General features: G+C 38.9%; 1 protein-coding gene across 1 annotated transcript in view; it reads left to right on the forward strand.

Annotated features, from left to right (window-relative positions):
- The first annotated feature begins 585 nt into the window (after positions 1-585).
- Positions 586-17,266, forward strand: part of PLPP4 (phospholipid phosphatase 4) — a 2,218,356-nt gene continuing 2,201,675 nt past the window's right edge. Inside the window, exon 1 of the mRNA XM_044056071.1 lies at positions 586-1,603. Coding sequence (XP_043912006.1) covers positions 1,518-1,603 — 86 coding nt within the window. The 5' untranslated portion in view covers positions 586-1,517. The remainder of the gene's footprint in view (positions 1,604-17,266) is intronic.

The raw sequence follows: 17,266 nt of genomic DNA on the forward strand, positions 1-17,266 counted from the left end.
TAAAGACACATTTCAACTTCCCCTGATTTTGCTTACATTATTCCCTTACTCATTGTAAAAATGCTTTGTAAAACAAAGTGTCCTGATTGGTTAATGATGTTAACAAACACTCTTTGGACAAAAAAGGGGGGGACTCAGTGGCAAACATCACATTAGCATTTATTCAACTGCAATTAACTTTAAACAAATATTTGCATTTCATATACTTTTCAACATGAAGAATGTTGTTATTCCTCCGGTTTAGACTTGCCCATGGTGACAAAATAGGGTTACCACCTGTCCCACTTTGCGAGGGACAGTCCCTTTTTGGACAGTTGTGTCCTGACAAAAAATATTAAAAATGGCAAATGTCCTGAGATTGTAGAACATAATTATTTTCTATATTTTATGTAATAGTTGCATAAACAGTTATTCTGTATCTAAAATACCTAAATGTTATAAGAAACAGAATAAGCAACTAAAATGCTACAAGAATAAGCTTTTATTTAGGCAAAAAAGTTAAGTTCTATCCTTTGTACTGACCGTGGGTATGTGTCGGCCTGTAAAATCTGATGTTTGCACCGAAAATGTCCCACTTTGGCCATTTGAAAAGGTGGCAACCCTATGACAAAACGAAAACTTAGTATTTAAAGTTGCAGCTGCTGGTTATTGTACGAGAGTGTGGTTCGCTAGACCAGGAGGCAGCAGCACCGACTCGCGTCGGAAATTCTGGGATTCTAATTGAAGATCGCCACGTGCCGCTCTGTAGAGTACGCTTTCCATCAATTGCAAAAGCGACAACAGCTGGGCTTCTAAATGGTGCAACATTTTCTTCTGCGAAAAATATGTAATTGCCTTTTTTCTAGTGAAAGCATCGTCTGTTGCGTTTTAAAGGGACAGGCAGCTAGACAGAAAGTTAAGCTGAGACAGACGAACCCAAAGGTTCTAAGTAACACCACTCAGTGCAGTTCCAAGTTGAGCAAATTGAAACACAAACACTAGGAATTTATTTTTGAAACAAAGGCCACTGTGTCTTATGGGTTATCGCTCCCTATTTTATAAATAATGATGCAGACCTGATGAATGTGAACTTCACAGCATTAGACCTTTCGTTTACGGTGCCAGCCGTACAAACCCACAACACTGCCTTGACGCAGTTTCTATCTGATTGCCTGTAAGAGAAAAGTGGAGTGGGAATTGGAACTGTGGAAAAGCAAAGCGCTACCTGCGGCATTTTAAGGGCAGCCTCTACCTTTCACGCGTTTCTCTACCTGACATTGTAAATAGGCACGATTATAGCTGAAAAAAATCAGTTGCACAGAAATAACCAGGGATCTCTGTTCCCTTGTGAAGGGGGTCTTTTTTCCTCATTCGCTGTTAAGATTTATAAAAGTCAGTAGCGTAAGTCGGTGTTTTTTTAGCCATTTGATGTCTTCTCCTGCATGGCTGAATGCAGCAGCCACAACGGCAGAAAAGGCATAGTGGTGGTGTTTCAATAGATGGACTTCAGCCTTAAGTGGTGAAAGCAGCCGTGAATAATGTCGCCCAAGGATCCCCACAGGACCACCATGAGAGAGTTGGCACTGGAGATTGGTATACGAGTTCTTCTGTTTGGAGTTTTTATGTAAGTGGCCTCATATCTTGTGTGATTTTTCCAGTTCAACTTTGTCAAGTTTTCTGAATGCCCATTGTATGTGGTGTGCAATGCAAAACGACTCTGGATTTATTGCATACTCAGCCTTTTTGTTTATTACTGGGACCTTCTGTTTTTCTGCTTCCAGACTACTGGTGACATTTGCAAGAGGTGGTTATTTGTTCTATTGCTATGAGATTGTTACAAAGTGAGCTGAAGCAGCTTGCCTCGAGTGTAGACCGTGGTTAGACTGCAAGGCGTGTTGTAATGTAGTCTACTTATGCAGATGTTTTTTTTTTTTTTTTTGCTCAATACACTGTACAGTAGTCTGGGGGGTTCCTTTATTTTCAGCACCCTGTTAACTCGAAGTTTGATGCCGTGGTTATGTATTTTCTTACGAAATCCGTCTCTTATGTTTATGAACCAGTTTGATATTATCAGGACAGTCTTTTTGAAATATGGTTAGAAGAATAAGATGAATGTTTAACCCCTTGCCAGTATTAAGTCTACTGGATACTTTCTGCAGATATAAAAGATAGTAGCTTCAGACAATCAGGTAGTAGAAAGGAGCTGTAAGAAGAAAGGTTGTGCTCGTATAGAAGAAAAAGCAAAAGCATGTAGTATAAAGGAAACTTGGGGAAATCCCAATTCTAGGTTATTGTACGTGTTATGGTGGGTTCTGCAAGTATTATACAATGGGTTCCCCAAACCAGCCAATCAGAGAGCTGGAAATCCTATTTGACAGCACTGTTAGCTCTGCAGGGATTCAAAGACAAATAACGAGCAGGCAGGACTCAATTAAAATGAGAGAAATATACCCGAGCCAATGCACATGTGTGAGTGTACGTCTCTTTGTCTCTCGTTTTCAGGGACGTAACTCATTTGTCGCACTTAATCTCCTTTTTTACATACCTCTCAAGTGTACCTCATTACGAGGAACGTACCTCATTTGGGGTCTTAAAAAGTTCATGTTCCTCGAAGTTTCACATTGAAAGACTGTTACACATTAAGTGTTAGGATTTTTTTAAGTGAAATCCATTGTAAATAGAAATTAATCATATTAATTCAGTAAAAGATCTTTATATGTAAAACCAGCATAGTTTAACCATCCTATGACCTTCCTAGTTGAAGTTGTTAGTAAGCCATTAGTATGTGTTCCCCATTTTGCCCATTTGTTCCACATTATGAGGGTTAGTGTTCCTCATTTTGGACATGGAAGGTTGAGATCTATGCTCATAATTTTATGAGGAATATGAGAATTATAGTCCACAATGACAACCTTGAAATGTTTCTGTAAATGCTAATTAATTCACATATTGTTGATTCTGTCGGCTGTCCAGATGCCTGGTAGCAGTATTTTAGAAGTAGCCCTGCTGTGTGTGAGGCATGTAATTACACTATTCTTTAGTAGCTTTATTAACCATTCTTCCCAAATTCTTAAGATTTGGGGGGGGGGGGGGTGTTCGTCGGCAAAGGCCCAACATCAGAGAGATTTAAAATACTATTCTTATAAAGTTGGAAGTTGCAAGAATAGCACGTTTGCATTAGCATACATTTTCTGAAGGATATGGAATGTGAAAATCAAATATTATTTGATGGCTTAAGTCCCCGTTGATTTGTTAGAAAGCCACATTTTTAAGAGGAACAGACAAACATCTCGACATTCTGCCAGATCCTGGGCAGTTGAGGTGTGTAAGATGATTAGAACAGAGTATACAAGGTTAACGATCATTAACTATATTTTGTAAACAGTAGCTTTGTATACATAACAATATATAGTGGTGGGTTGTAGTGAAGCTGTCTGTGTACACGCATAATAAAATATAGCATTAACCAGTTCTCATTATGAAGCAGTTTAGAAACAAGTGATCTGGCTGTAGAGCCTGCTGATATTCCCTTCCCAAGATTGGCTGTAGTCTTTAGTAAAGACTCAGGATTTCCCACTTATGCTTTGTTAATTCTATGACGCGTATTAAAGTTTACCACCTGCCGTAGGGAAAGCCCCACATCATGGGAGGTGTACATTGCCTGTGCACTTTTCGCTGCTTGCTGCATAATACCTGTTGCCTCTGGGAATGTGAAATATGATATATATATTTTTTGGCGGGGGTGGTGGCTGTTATGCAGAAATTAATATAGTAATTTTAATGTTCTCAGTGAAAATAAATTACTTCACGTCACTTAATGTTCTCAATGAAAATAAATTACTTCACGTCACACACCTTTTATAAGAAGGTCCACAAATAATATTGTTGAAGTTGAGCATCTTCATAAAAAATAGTAAATGGATGTACAGAACGGGGGCGCCTTAATGATAATAACCGACAGACTATGAATCGAGAGTGATGGAAAACGCTTATATGTTTGTGCGATTTAGCAATAGAGTTGCTAATGATGTCCAGGTGCGGAATTTTGAGTGCAAACGACCTTTTGCATCAGCTCACTAGATGATAGTGTTCAGCCTCTTCCAAAACAGCAGCATTAGTTTGGTAGCGTGAAGCGCAGCCTTGATTCATAGCTCACTGCAATGAATGCCTAGCAGCTTTGTTACCAATGGCTTCCTGCTTGTGTCTTATAGTAATATCTCTTAAATATAAAGACTAGTCGCTTCATAATACAAGACATTTTATTTACACACACTTGTTTCATTGAATCCTAGTGAAGAAAGTTAAGCATTCATTTACTGAATATCCAGATTTCATTTATTTCACAGTCCTAATCATGTATGTATTGGTGTAAATCCCTCTCAGTAGGTCATGAATTTAGCAAGACAGGATTATCTTCTGACATGCTACGTAATTACTGACCAGTAGGTGTACAATACACGCAACGCTTTGATTAAATATAGTGCATTTGATAATAGCAATGAAACCGAGGAGTGAACATTTTATAATGGTATATGTTTTAGCCTGCATACAGAATGCAAGCCGGGGTACCGTCTCTGGCACCGCTGAGAGACTGAATGCATGCAGATAGAACGGCTGTGTCTTCCATTGCGTGGGTCAGTGTTTGCAATGCAGTTCTGGATTTGCTTTTAAAATGCTATCTCTTCAAATTATTCAAATGTCTGAGGTTTGGGAAAAGCAATTTTAATATTATTTTCTGTTAGTATGAAGTTGCAGCCTGCACAAAGTGTATGCAGTACGCGAGTTTTTATATAAAACATGCACCGATGAAGGTTTTCTGGAGCTACCTTAAATTAAAGCAGTAAAATGAGGCATACTATTGGCTCATTACTACCAGAAATTATTCTGCAGATCCAATATTTTCCATAGATTACCAAAAGTGTTTTTTATCATCTGATGGATATCACATAAAACAAACATCATCGTATATTCTGTAACTTTTTTTTTTGTATAAATAAAGTTTGAAAGAGAGAACACTTTTTGAATGGCACAGGCTAATGTGTGATGTTTTCATCATCGGCATAAGTCTTAATGAAAAACTGGGCTCATATGGCATGCATGACGTCTGGTTTACTCTTGAACCCCGTAAGTCATAATGGTTAATGCTCACTTCCCTGAAACTGTATTATAGCTGCATAATATAAAGAGAGCTAGTGCTACACTTCAGGAAGCAATCCACAATAGGGTATGCAAGGTAAAATGCTTGTTAATGATGGTGTGACATTCCCACAAACAATACATACAGTTATGAAATGCCTTTTATAACTGTCTGAATCATTGAACTGTAGCTCTAATAGCCATTTATTTAAGTGAAGTAACATTTTGTGAAATTTTAGAGACTGACTTTGAACATTTAACATAAATTAAAAGATCAGAGGTAGAAATAAATCATGACAATACACACTAAAGACTGACTTCAAAAATCTGGAGTGGAAATACTTTATGTAAAATGTAATATAATTTGTTCATTTTGACAGACAAAGTAATATAAAAATCTTTAATGTAGTGTGTGTAGTCTGCGAATACCAAATTTATAACGGATCAGAATTTGAAAGTAAAATCATGTATACATGAAAGAGGAGAGTATATACTTGGAAAACCTTAGACTTTGGCTGAATAATGTCACTGTTGTTGAGAAAAGATAGGTTCATATAATTTGTGTCCGCATACTAAGATGAGTCCACAGTGTTAATACCTTAAACATGCTGTAGTGAAGGGCCATGGAATATATGCAAATGACCCCTTAAGGATATACCAGTGTCCAGCTACATGGTGTTTGAATGCTCATGCCTTTTTACTTTCACTTTAAGTCTTTACTGATGCATTTAGGCCAATAAAGTCAAACCCCACTAGCTGTCGACTTGGCATGTTTCACCTCTTTTCTGTGTTTCTCAGTACAAGGCATTACACAGTGAAGACATTAGCTTTGCTTAGTCTTTTCTTTAAACTTTTGCTAAGTGTTATTTTTTTCTTTATAACTGATATTTGGAATCACTGCTTTTTATAATATGCAGTCTTTGTAGTCATATTTATTATATAACTATTAGGATTTTTTGGGCAAATAATGATGAACATTGAATTTATTCCAGTTCCTTTTCAGTTGCCTATGTGCAGTCAATTTTGAACAATGCCACCCTATATTTTTATAATCTGAGATCTAGAGAATTATGTTTACCATATTTGATACCTAAATAAATTTGAAATACAACATATAAGTAATTGGCTATCCCAAATTTGGAAAAGCAATACAAGAAATGGTGTATGTAGTGGACAGGAACCAGAAATTCTTCTACTGCGTGTAATGTTAACAAGTGTCCAGCTTACAAAAATCAATTAATGATTTCATTGGTTTATTTAGGAAGAATTGTAAAGTGATATTGTGCAATCTAGTGGAATGACTGATTTCACATTTTTAGTGAAGGAGATAGAGCCATTTAATAGAACACTGACAGTGCAAAACAAGAGAAGGAAATTATAAGGCTATAACATCTTTTTAATTATCTGATTTTCTATAGGGTATGTTTATATAAATATTGAAAATGTGAAATATGAGGTGGTGTAAATTTGTTGATTGTAATGAAATGCGTTGATTTAATGTAAATGATTAAATAAATAGCTGTTGGAGGTTTTTTTTTTTTTTTTTTTGCTTTCTGTTCAGTTAAGTACTTCAAAGGGGAATAACTTAAAAGTATGCCACAATCCTGAAAGTGATAAATTGAATATCATAATGTGGATGAATGAACTTGACCAGCAATAGAGTGGATACATGTTGCCACCATGGAACAGAAAAATGGCGCCCTGACTGCAGCCCCAGGAGCTTGGTTTGGACTAGTGAGTTTAACTGCTGAATACACCATCTGTGAGGGATAGGAATATAGGAATAAGCAGTTTGCATCAGCTTACCCATCCTCAGATGTGTGAACAGGAGAATGGAGGAAGACACCTAGAATAGCATTTATTGAAATAACTTGTTAGTCTGACTAGTTCCACTGTCCTAATGAGTCCTCCAGAGAGAGAACCAGGGAAAAGAGCTCCATAGCAGAAATCTAGCATCATATTATAAGTCGCTCAAGCTAAGCAGCACATCTTCGGGTGAGTTTTGAAAGATAAATCCCAGAAAAAGCCCATACAGATAATGAGGAAGGACATGTGTGCAGTACCTACACCACGTAAACATCTGAGCCGCTAATAAAACTCGGGTAATCTCTGGGCCATAAGTATGGTATTATCCTCTATGGTACTAAAAGATTTCACATGAAAGGATTATAAAACTCTTCAGACTTAAGGTATTGCATATTTTTAAGCCTCTGTAAATGGTTAATGTAGTCAACTATTGTGAAATATAAAGTTGGTCTTTAAGGTGTTCCATAGAACTTCTCCTTTTCACAGAGTCTGTTTATAAATTTAACATTTTTACAGTTTTTAATTCATTTTTTGAAACTTCTTTATGTTGCTTGTTTAAAGTCTGCAGAATAACTATTTGATATGTGCTTTGTCTGCCTGTTGCATGTTTTGTTTTATGTTGATTTTATTGTTTACCAAAAAGCATAGGCATATAAAAACAAACAACATGATCACTGTGAAAAATGGAAAGCAGCCAAAAGTTATATCAGAAAACCATTTAGGAAATGTGATGTTGAGTATTCAAAGTCAGCAAAGTATTTGAAAGACAACGGTTAAGAAAAAAAAAAGTCCACTGGTTTGCTAAAGCCATGCCTGTTGTGGCCTAGAATGGACTAGTTATCTTGCTGGCTAGGACAGCCAGCTGGGAAGAGGAGGAGCAAGTAAGGCTGTTTGGTAACCATTCCTGGGGCTTGAGAGGTATTCTTGGCCTACTTCAAGATGGACACACTGTGCAGGCAAGGTGTCAAAAAGGTGAGTTACACAATTGCTTTACTTTGCCAGAGAGCAGCATATGTACTGCAGGAAAGTCATATAGATGCATGCCTTTATCAAAAGGCCATACCTGCAGCCCCACTTCAGTGATATGTGTGCAGTTCCACCTGTGAGTGATATTATGAGCACAGTAGAAAAGCAGTGTGCAGTGCTGTATGAGAACCACCTTACCAGGCTCTTGTTCCCGTTTTGGCTACAGATATCAGAAATAAGAGAAAAGAAAGTAAGTAGGAATAAAACTGGGTTAGTTGGTCACAATGTGGTCACAATGGTAAGAGTATGGGAGAGGTATTCTTGGGGGCCAGCCTCCCATACCCACATATGGAGGACATTCCACATCCCATACTTAAAATATTATAGCTTTGAGGTCACTGCACCTCATATTTAGTGAACCCTTCTTGAGGAGCAACACTTCCTTTCTCATTATGAAAGTCAATTTTTGCACTCACATCCCTGAAATAGAATTGTATGAATGCTGTCTCAGTGATGCAGGATGCCTCCATAAACTAGTTACATGTTAGTATTTTGAAAGGTTATCATAATCAGAATTTTAATGAAATGAATCAGGGAGTGATTGCACAATAATTAAAACAAGGCTAGCTTTTTTAGTAGTCATTATTTTAGCCACTGTAAATCAACAGCAAGTTTTTGCTGGCTGTGCTTCAGTTTTAGTCAGCTGTTGGCAAACGTGTGATACAGGATTATAATTATGTATTGTAATTCCCAGAGTTACTCTGTTTGATTACAGTCATGGTACTTAGAATTCATTGCTGATTTGCAGTGTAAATCGAAGCCTTACAAGCAAGCAAGCCGCATGCAGACAGCACCTTAAATAGTACCTGCATATATTGCTGTTTTTTATATGATGCCTGCACTGTATTTTGCAGCCTTTTTTTTTTTTGGAGGGGTATATTCTGTTGTCCTCAAATGTGCCTACTAAAGTGAGGGAAGGACTGTGAGAGACATCCTAAAATTTCTGCTCATTATATAGGCAGATTTAGAACAAGAACTGACTACTTGCATGAATGAAAAGAAAGTAGGACAGTTACTAGAATGCCATGCTTTTGTATGTAATACTTTGTTACATTTATTTAATCAAAGAAATTGTGATAGGCCGTCATACTGAATTTACTGCTACATGTTTGGAATACATTAATATTTTGTGTAATGCAAACTCGTATGTCTGAAAATGTTTGTGGCTGTACCTTCACACAGTTTGATTAGTGTAATGTTTGGTGGTAGCAAAGGTGACATTGAATGGATAAAGCACACCTCTTTTTTTGTGTCATCTAAGGATATTCTGTGAAGTGTAATTACACTGGTAGAAAATAGAAAAACATTTTTCTATACAATTATATACATTACCAAAAGATTCTGTATAGGACATACCATATTGAATGTGGAACTAAAAAAATTAACTATAGTATAATGTATGCATTAGGTCACAGCATATTAGTTCTATGCAATACAGTAGTAACTGTTCAGTTAACATGTACCATTAAGAGTCAGAAGTGGCCTATGAGGAGCCAACAGAAAGCATTTTGAAATTACTTGGTCTTACCCATATACAGTGCTAGTTAACCAGCAGGAAGCCTTTTTGATATAATCTGATAGCTACAAGAACTCTTGAGCTCACTGACAAAGCTACTTAAGGTTACCTAGCAACCTTTTAAATGGATAACTATGCAATTAACTCACAGAAGCCATGTATTACCTCCTGTGCAATTACATTAAACAATTTACCACAACTTTAAACAAACCAAAATAATTACTTAAGCTTGTAATGCAAAAAGTGACATTTTTCTATTTCCTTTTTTACTGGTATCATTTGAAAAGTAAACTAATATCCATTTGTACTTTGTGCATAGAATGGAACATTTCAGTATTAAATATGAAAACAAATAGCATGGGTCTAAGGAATATCAAACCTTTGTGGCACAGGATGTAAATAATTAATCAGTATACAGAATAATGTTTATGCCTATTCTTTGAGTATTGTTCTGAATCAAACAGGCTGTGCAAATGGCAGGTGGGTGCTTTTGAGCTGGTGATACAAATAACTGAAATTAGATTAATTTTCCAAGATAGAGTCTTGAGGATGATATAAGATTTTCCAAGGAAAAGGAATTTGTGATATATATGGCTGCTTAGGTTCATTACAAATTAATGCAAGGCATTTGTCCAAGGAAACAAAAAGCTTAGGAAAAAGTAGGTTGTGTGTTGGGAGATTACAAACAAAACCAAAAAAAAAAAACTAAAACGAATAAATAATGGCCATGTCCTGTAAATAGGCATAAGTCATTGAAAAAAGTGCTAGGATTACAAGGTAATTTGTAGAATTTTTGGTATGTTGTCGACTCATAGCAAGACGCCCCATTCGATTCTCGGCTAGAGTGTCTTCTGTGTGGAGGCATACGTGAATGGGGCATGCCTTCGTTGAAGGTTGTGCGTCAGGGCTGGTAACCCGGTATGTAAAAATACACTACCAATCATTAGCGGACCGGAGTTCCGCTGTGGCGACCCCTAACTGGGAAAAGCCGAAAGACACAAACAGGGAATGACACTGTGTTTCTTTTGCACAAAGATTTGCTGAGATTGTAGCTGGATTTTTATTCTCTCTCCTTCTCTTATCTTTACTATGGTGCTGCGGTAGCGTTGTCGCCTCACAGTAAGACGCTGTCTGGTTCGATTCTCAGCTAGAGCGTCTTCTGCGTGGAGACATGCATGAATGGGCGTACCTTCGTTGAAGGTTGTGTGTCAGGGCTGGTAACTCTGCACGTAAAAATCAACTACCTATCATTAGTGGACCGGAGTTACACTGTGGCGACCCCTAACTGGGAAAAGCCGAAAGACTCAACAACTTCCAGCTAACATCCAGATTATAAAACAAAATGCACTGTCTAAACAAAGCAGCAAGAAAAAGTACATTCCCTATAACTAAATTGTGTACACTTTGCCATAACATACTCCACATCAAAGATCCTCTAGCATGCTTGTCTGCTGCACCTACTCATGACTTTATGTGGTTATGCATCTCATCCAGTCCCCATTTTATTATATACTCTTTCACCATGATTCTTGACTTCACAATAGAAGACAATTTGGATCATTCTCCATTTTCTCAAAGTCCAGTGTCACTTTTACACATTGCCTGTACCTAGCCTGTCATCCTTAGCATGACATGTGTGCCACCTTTCACTGCTTTTCTCCCTCCTTTCTTATTTTTTCTATCTCAGGTCTTTCATCATTGAAACTTCCTTATTTACCTTACCTAGTCTGTCCACTCAACCTTGTAATTTGTCATAATTTTCTTATCCTTCTCTCCATTTGCAATTTCACTTCTAAGCCATTCAACCATCATGAATAATTCCCATCTGAATCCTGTACAACCCTCATCAACTGTTTGTTCTACTCCAGGCCTAAACAGTCAGTAGCCTATACTTTGCTACATCCTTAACGTCCCCTCATCTTATCTTATTCTACCTGTAGCTTTTGCAATTCCACCATATATTGTCTGCATAACTCTTATACTGCCTATATAATACTGACCAGCCAACCTAGGCCTCCTCGTGGCTTGTACCATCTATTGATCAATGTCCAGTTCAGGTCAAAAATGGGTCCTGCTCTTCTTAAATTTCCCTCATCTCTTCCACTTCTGAAAACCCTTTTGTTAGCCATATAAGAATTTATTACCCCACAACTAGCCTTCATTTTTCTCTATCAACGCTTTCTCCTTCCTCTCATAAATCCTTGTATATTCACCTGTCCTCCCTTTTACCTTCCATCTCTTTACTCCTCTTTCTTGATTATCCTTTCCTCATTTTTTTTTTGTTTTCCCACTTTATTCCTCCTTTCTTTGTTGGTTAGAATCTAGCATTCTGTATCAAGCACAAACCTTCTCGTGTGTTTATACTCGTGGTATAGCTTCTTCTTCCTGCTGCCTCCTACACAATTTCACTTCATTGTGCCTTCGTTGAAGGTTGGGCATTGAGCTGGCACCACGGCACAGTAAAAAATCTACTGCCAATCATTAGCGGATTGGAACAACATTTTCGCTATCTTCTCTTTCATTCCAAGATTATTTCCTTAAAACAACTGATTTTTGTTGTGTGTTTTATACTCATGGTATAGCTTCCTCTTCTTGCTGCCTCCTACACAAATTCACTTCATTATTTTTGCTATCATCTCTTTCATTCCAAGATTACTTCCTTAAAACAACCGATTTTTGTTTTGTAACAGGCATATCTACAATCACTTTTTACCCTACTGTGATATTTTTTTTAACTGCATGGTTTATACTCCTGCTCCTCTTGATCTGCTCTGATCAAAGTCATCTGGGGACAATTATGATTTTAGGCAGCCATGAGGGTTGCTTGTGTCCTAGCTGGCATCCTGACACAGAGGACCGTTTTGCCGAACCCCTGCCCTAAGTGGTGGGGAACGTGGCTTGGAACACTGCCAGAGTTCACAGCTCCTTCTCCTATGCAAGTGCATGCTTCACTTGCTCATTATAGGCTACTGCCCAATGGCAGCTTGAAAGACCACATGCACAGCCCCGGGTCACAGGCTCACCACTGTCTCTGAATGGCCACAGTCTACCTACAGATGGCTTCATCCTCATCCCCAAGGTTGTAGAATAAGTATATTTTGGGTCCTGCTCTGTTTTCAGCCCATGGGGTGTCCAACACACTTTATATAAAAAAAAAAAATAAAAAAAAAACACTGCATAAATGCATGTTTTTTACAGTCTTAAATAATTTTTAAGACCGTTACCTTTTTGTTTTAAATTATATTTACTGGTGAATTAAACAACACTAATTTGAGTGTTTGCTTTAAAGCTGATTACTCTTGAACATTTTTACGGCAAGAAATGAAAGACGGCTTATTAGCAATAACAGAATTACCTATTTGGGCACTCATGAGCACAAGTATGGAGTCAGTCACTTAGTATGTTTCACTTACTCCCTTCTGGAATGATATCTAGGTCATGTTTATCTTATCTGTGGTTAGGTATGAAGAGACAGTATTTGCATGTGTGGAGTATGTCAGCTGGCAACTATTCTGAACCTTTTTTTTTCCTTGAAGGCTGAAATATTTGATGGGTAGCTTGGATGGTATAGTCACACAGACCTGGTAGCAAAGCTGCACACCCATGTGGTGTAATGATGGCTTAGGAGTGTGAGTTGTGTTCTGAGGAACTCTAGATGATTTGCACTTCCATTGATGCCCTTTCAGATATTATGAAAGGGACTGCCATTGATATTCAGATAATCAAAGCAGTTACAGCCAGACATGATGCCCAGCTAGCTGCTATCCAGACTACTCCACAGCAGCAACAAGAGGTGGTAGAACTGGTTGTAGTTTCATCACGCTCCAACAGCTGTGCAGGAGCTGTGGTCACGTACGGTATAGGTGGTAGAACTGGCTGCAGTTTCATCACACTCTAACAGCTGTACAGGAGCTGCAGTCACATACGGTATAGGTGGTAGAACTGGCAGTAGTTTCATCAAGCTTCAATAGCTGCACAAGAGCTGCACATGTACTGTATAGCTCAAGTCTAAACAGGACCTAGAAAACCATGCCATGAGGAATGATCTTTGCTTCATCAGGCTTCCCAAAAAGGTAGAAGAATCTGAGCTTATCATCTTTATAAGACAACCTCTGGCACAAATCGTGAGGCTTCAAAACCCTCCAATTTATAGAACAATCTCAAGACTTCCTTCCAGAAGAGTTAACTAGCAGCAAGCTGAGGTATTTCCTTAAGTTCCTAGATTTTAACAGGTAAATGACCTTACAGAAGGTTAGGGTGTTTGGCTGTAATTTCTAAATTGCAGAGAATCAGGTTTAGGTGTCACCAGACTTATTACCACACTGTATCTTAAATGAAAATTCCTAGTCCCTTACCTTTTAAAGGCACAGAGAAGTGGGCTTTCAAGTTGTGGTGTGGAGGAATTGGGATTTCTTTAGATGTAGGATTTCTAAAAGAGCTGAGTCATACATGGCTTAGTAAGTCAAGCAGAGGTCACCTCTAAGTAGGTGATGTGACAGAGAATAGTTGGAGTTTTTTTTTTTTAGTCTGTCCATATAGGACAAGTGTTTAAGGCCTAGGATCCTCTTTGTGAGGTACTTTTGCGGCCTCTCCAGTTGTTGCAGGTGTCTGGTGAGGTACATGCCAAATGGGGCATTGTACTCGATGATTGACCTAATGAGGGAAGAGTAGAGGGAGACAATGACATCTTTCTTCTGGATGCAAAACCCTTAGTAGTGAGATGTGCCACATAGGACTTTATGACCACAGTGGCAGTGTGGTGGACAAAAGAGAGGTTTCTGTCAACCTGAGTTCTCAGATCTCTTATAATGCCTTCTGTGTTCAGTGGACTACCATTGATGTGGTAATTCATGGGAACTGGGTTTTTCCCAAAGGGGATGGCGATACATATTTTTGGCATTGAGCTTAAGGGCATGATTCTGACACCAGTCGTTGGTCTCAGTGAGGCCTTTCTGTAGGATGTCAACATCACTTGGGAAGTTAATAATGGCTCCCAACTTACAATTGTCTGCAAACTTTGTCAGCCAGAGTACCTTCGTGTTGGCCTTGACTTCTGAGAAGTAGATACCAAACAGGACAGGACCCAGGACCAATCCCTGTGGGACTCCACTCATGACTGGTTGGCAGTCTGACTTGGAGTCAGCTACTTTCACACTGTGGGTTCTATCTGTGAGGCAGTTTGCAACCCACCTAGTGATATAGGGGTGATGCCTAGCTTAGTGAGTTTTTCTATGATTCCTGAGTGGGGAATGGTATCAAAGGCCTTGGCCAAATCAAGGTAGACAGTATGAACCACCTTGCCTTCTTTCACAGTTCTGGTGACTGACTCAAAGAAGTCGACCAAGTTGAGCAGACACGATCTACCCTTCACAAAACCAAACTGTGTGTGGTCCAGAGTTTGGAGGTTCCCTATATCCTTGTTTATTAGGTCCATGATGATGCATTCCATAGTTTTGCATATCAGACTTGTCAGGCTAATGGGACAATAGTTACCAGGGTCTGCAGTCACTTCTCCTTCGTGGAGAGGGATGACTATAGCGGTGTGCTGTTTGGTAGGGACAAAGCCTGAGGTGAGGCTGTGATTGAACAGGGCACACAGGTGAGATGACAGTTCGCTCTCTAGTTCATGTAGAACACAGCCAGGGATATTGTCAGGTCCCATAGAAGCTGTATTCTTGGCCTTGGACAGTGCTGTTTTAACCTGTGCAGCAGTAATACTGGGTGCCTGGGAATCTACTGGTATTGTGATTGGTCCCTTGGGGGGAGGGGTAAAGTTGGCACTGAATCTGTCAGCCAGCATATTGGCAATATCTGTTGGCTCAGAATAGGAGGTACCATTGTCCAGTAGCTCAGATCAAATCTGGGTATTGCTGTGGAGACTCTTTACATAACGATAGAAGGCTTTGTGGCTGTCTTTACTATCTGATGCAATTCTATTTTCATAGCTAGCTTTAGAGGATTTGATAAGGGACCTCAACTTTTTGTTGAGGCTGATAAGGGAGTTTATCCAGTCTTGGGACTTCCCCTTATTCCGCATCAGTTTCCTACACCTGTTGTAGAGTTTGTTCATAGCAGGGGACCACCAGATTGGCTTCCTTTTTTTTGGAGGAGAGCATCTTGGTTCTATTTGGTATGGTGAGATCCATGCATTTGTGTACATGTTCGTACAGTGCATTGGTGTATGATTCAGCGGTCATGCAACTATCCTCCATTTGCATGGGTGCTGTGAAGTTGGCCACCTCTGTTTTTAGGAGCCCAAAGTTAACTTTGGAGAAGTTTTTCATGGTGGTTACCTTTAGTTTGTGGTCAGACCTAATTAGGGAGGAGTTCACTATGGGTGTAGAGCAATGGTCGCCCATGTTAGTAATGACCAGGTCAGGGATGTTGCTACTTCCAGTGGGGGTAAGAATGAGCTGGTCCAGGGCATTGGAATTGATGAATTCCAGGAAACGTTGGGCAAGTGTATTGGTACATGAGTAGTTGTCCCCATTAATGGAGGGGTAGTTGAAGTCGCCCAGTATGAGAATGTTAGGTTTGACCCTAATATTCTCCAGGTTGCTTAGGTGCTTATAAAGGGAGTTAATTCAGGTCAAGAATCAATATTAACGATTTTTGTAAGCTAACATAGCAGCCAAGTAGGATAGGTGGCATTTATTTCATTGGGCAAAGGGAATAATATCAAAGCACTGGCTATGAAATATAGAGAACACAGGTAGGATTGGCTGGCCCTTGGTGCAATAAGGAACAATATGGGGGTCATTCTAGTGAACCATGAGGCTATAAATAGATGCTTTGTCCAGGAATTCAACAAAGCTAGAAATTACTGGAAGAATGATGTAAACTTTCTAACTTTTTTGAATAATCAGGTTCTTGCTATTAGCAAACTTATAACTGCAGAGGAAATCCTGTCTGAAAATAATTTCCTAGCCACAAGAAATGCTCCGGGATTGGATGGCTTCTCTGCAGAATTCTATAATTGTGTAAAGGAAGAGGTAGTGACCCCCTTTGTTTAATCTGATTAAGTAATCTGTCAACAGATGCCATTCCCCCCATACTCTTGCAAAAATAGTATTGCTTCCTAAGCCAGATAAGGACCTAGCAAATTACAGGCCCATTTGCTTTTTACTAATGGACGTTAACATTTTTTCAAAGTTGTTGGTTAGTGGACTGGAAAAGGGCTTCATAGCACAGTAGAGCAGTATCATTTTGGATGGAAGGTAGGAGGCTCAAATCTCAGTCACCACTGGTTGAACTTGCAGACCTTATGTGATCGCTACAAGAAGCCAGTTTCTGTACTGTCTGATTTTAGTAAAGCCTTAGACTGCATGTACTCTATGGCAAGCTTTGACTAGGCATGCATTTCTGCAGACTTTTATTGAATTGTGCAGCCTTCTTTATGCTAATCCAACAGCACACTTTCTCACCAACCAAACCTTGTCATTACCCTTTCCTATTTATAGGAGTATGGGGCAAGGTGTATTTGCACTAAGTCACAGTGTTGAGGTCAGTAAAATGGGCATTAGGGGAATCTTTCCCAATGGTCAGCTGGTTTGTAGAGGGCTGTGCTTTCTGGATATCCAATCCCCACATTAATGTCCATCCCATTTTAGACTTATCTTAAGACTCTCAAGTATATTGGGCTTCAAATTAACACCAGTAAGTCAGAGATATTCCTGTTAAAAAAGGGGGCATATGCCACATTAGCCACTTTGAGTGAGATCCCCTGTAAAATGGAGAGGGAGCATAAGTATCAGGGGTACTTATTTACTGAATATTTAAAATGTGGTGGAACATAACACCAAA

This window comes from Protopterus annectens, chromosome 14.part0 (assembly GCF_019279795.1).
Source record: "Protopterus annectens isolate FY-2018-M chromosome 14.part0, PAN1.0, whole genome shotgun sequence".
Taxonomy (NCBI): Eukaryota; Metazoa; Chordata; order Ceratodontiformes; family Protopteridae; genus Protopterus; species Protopterus annectens.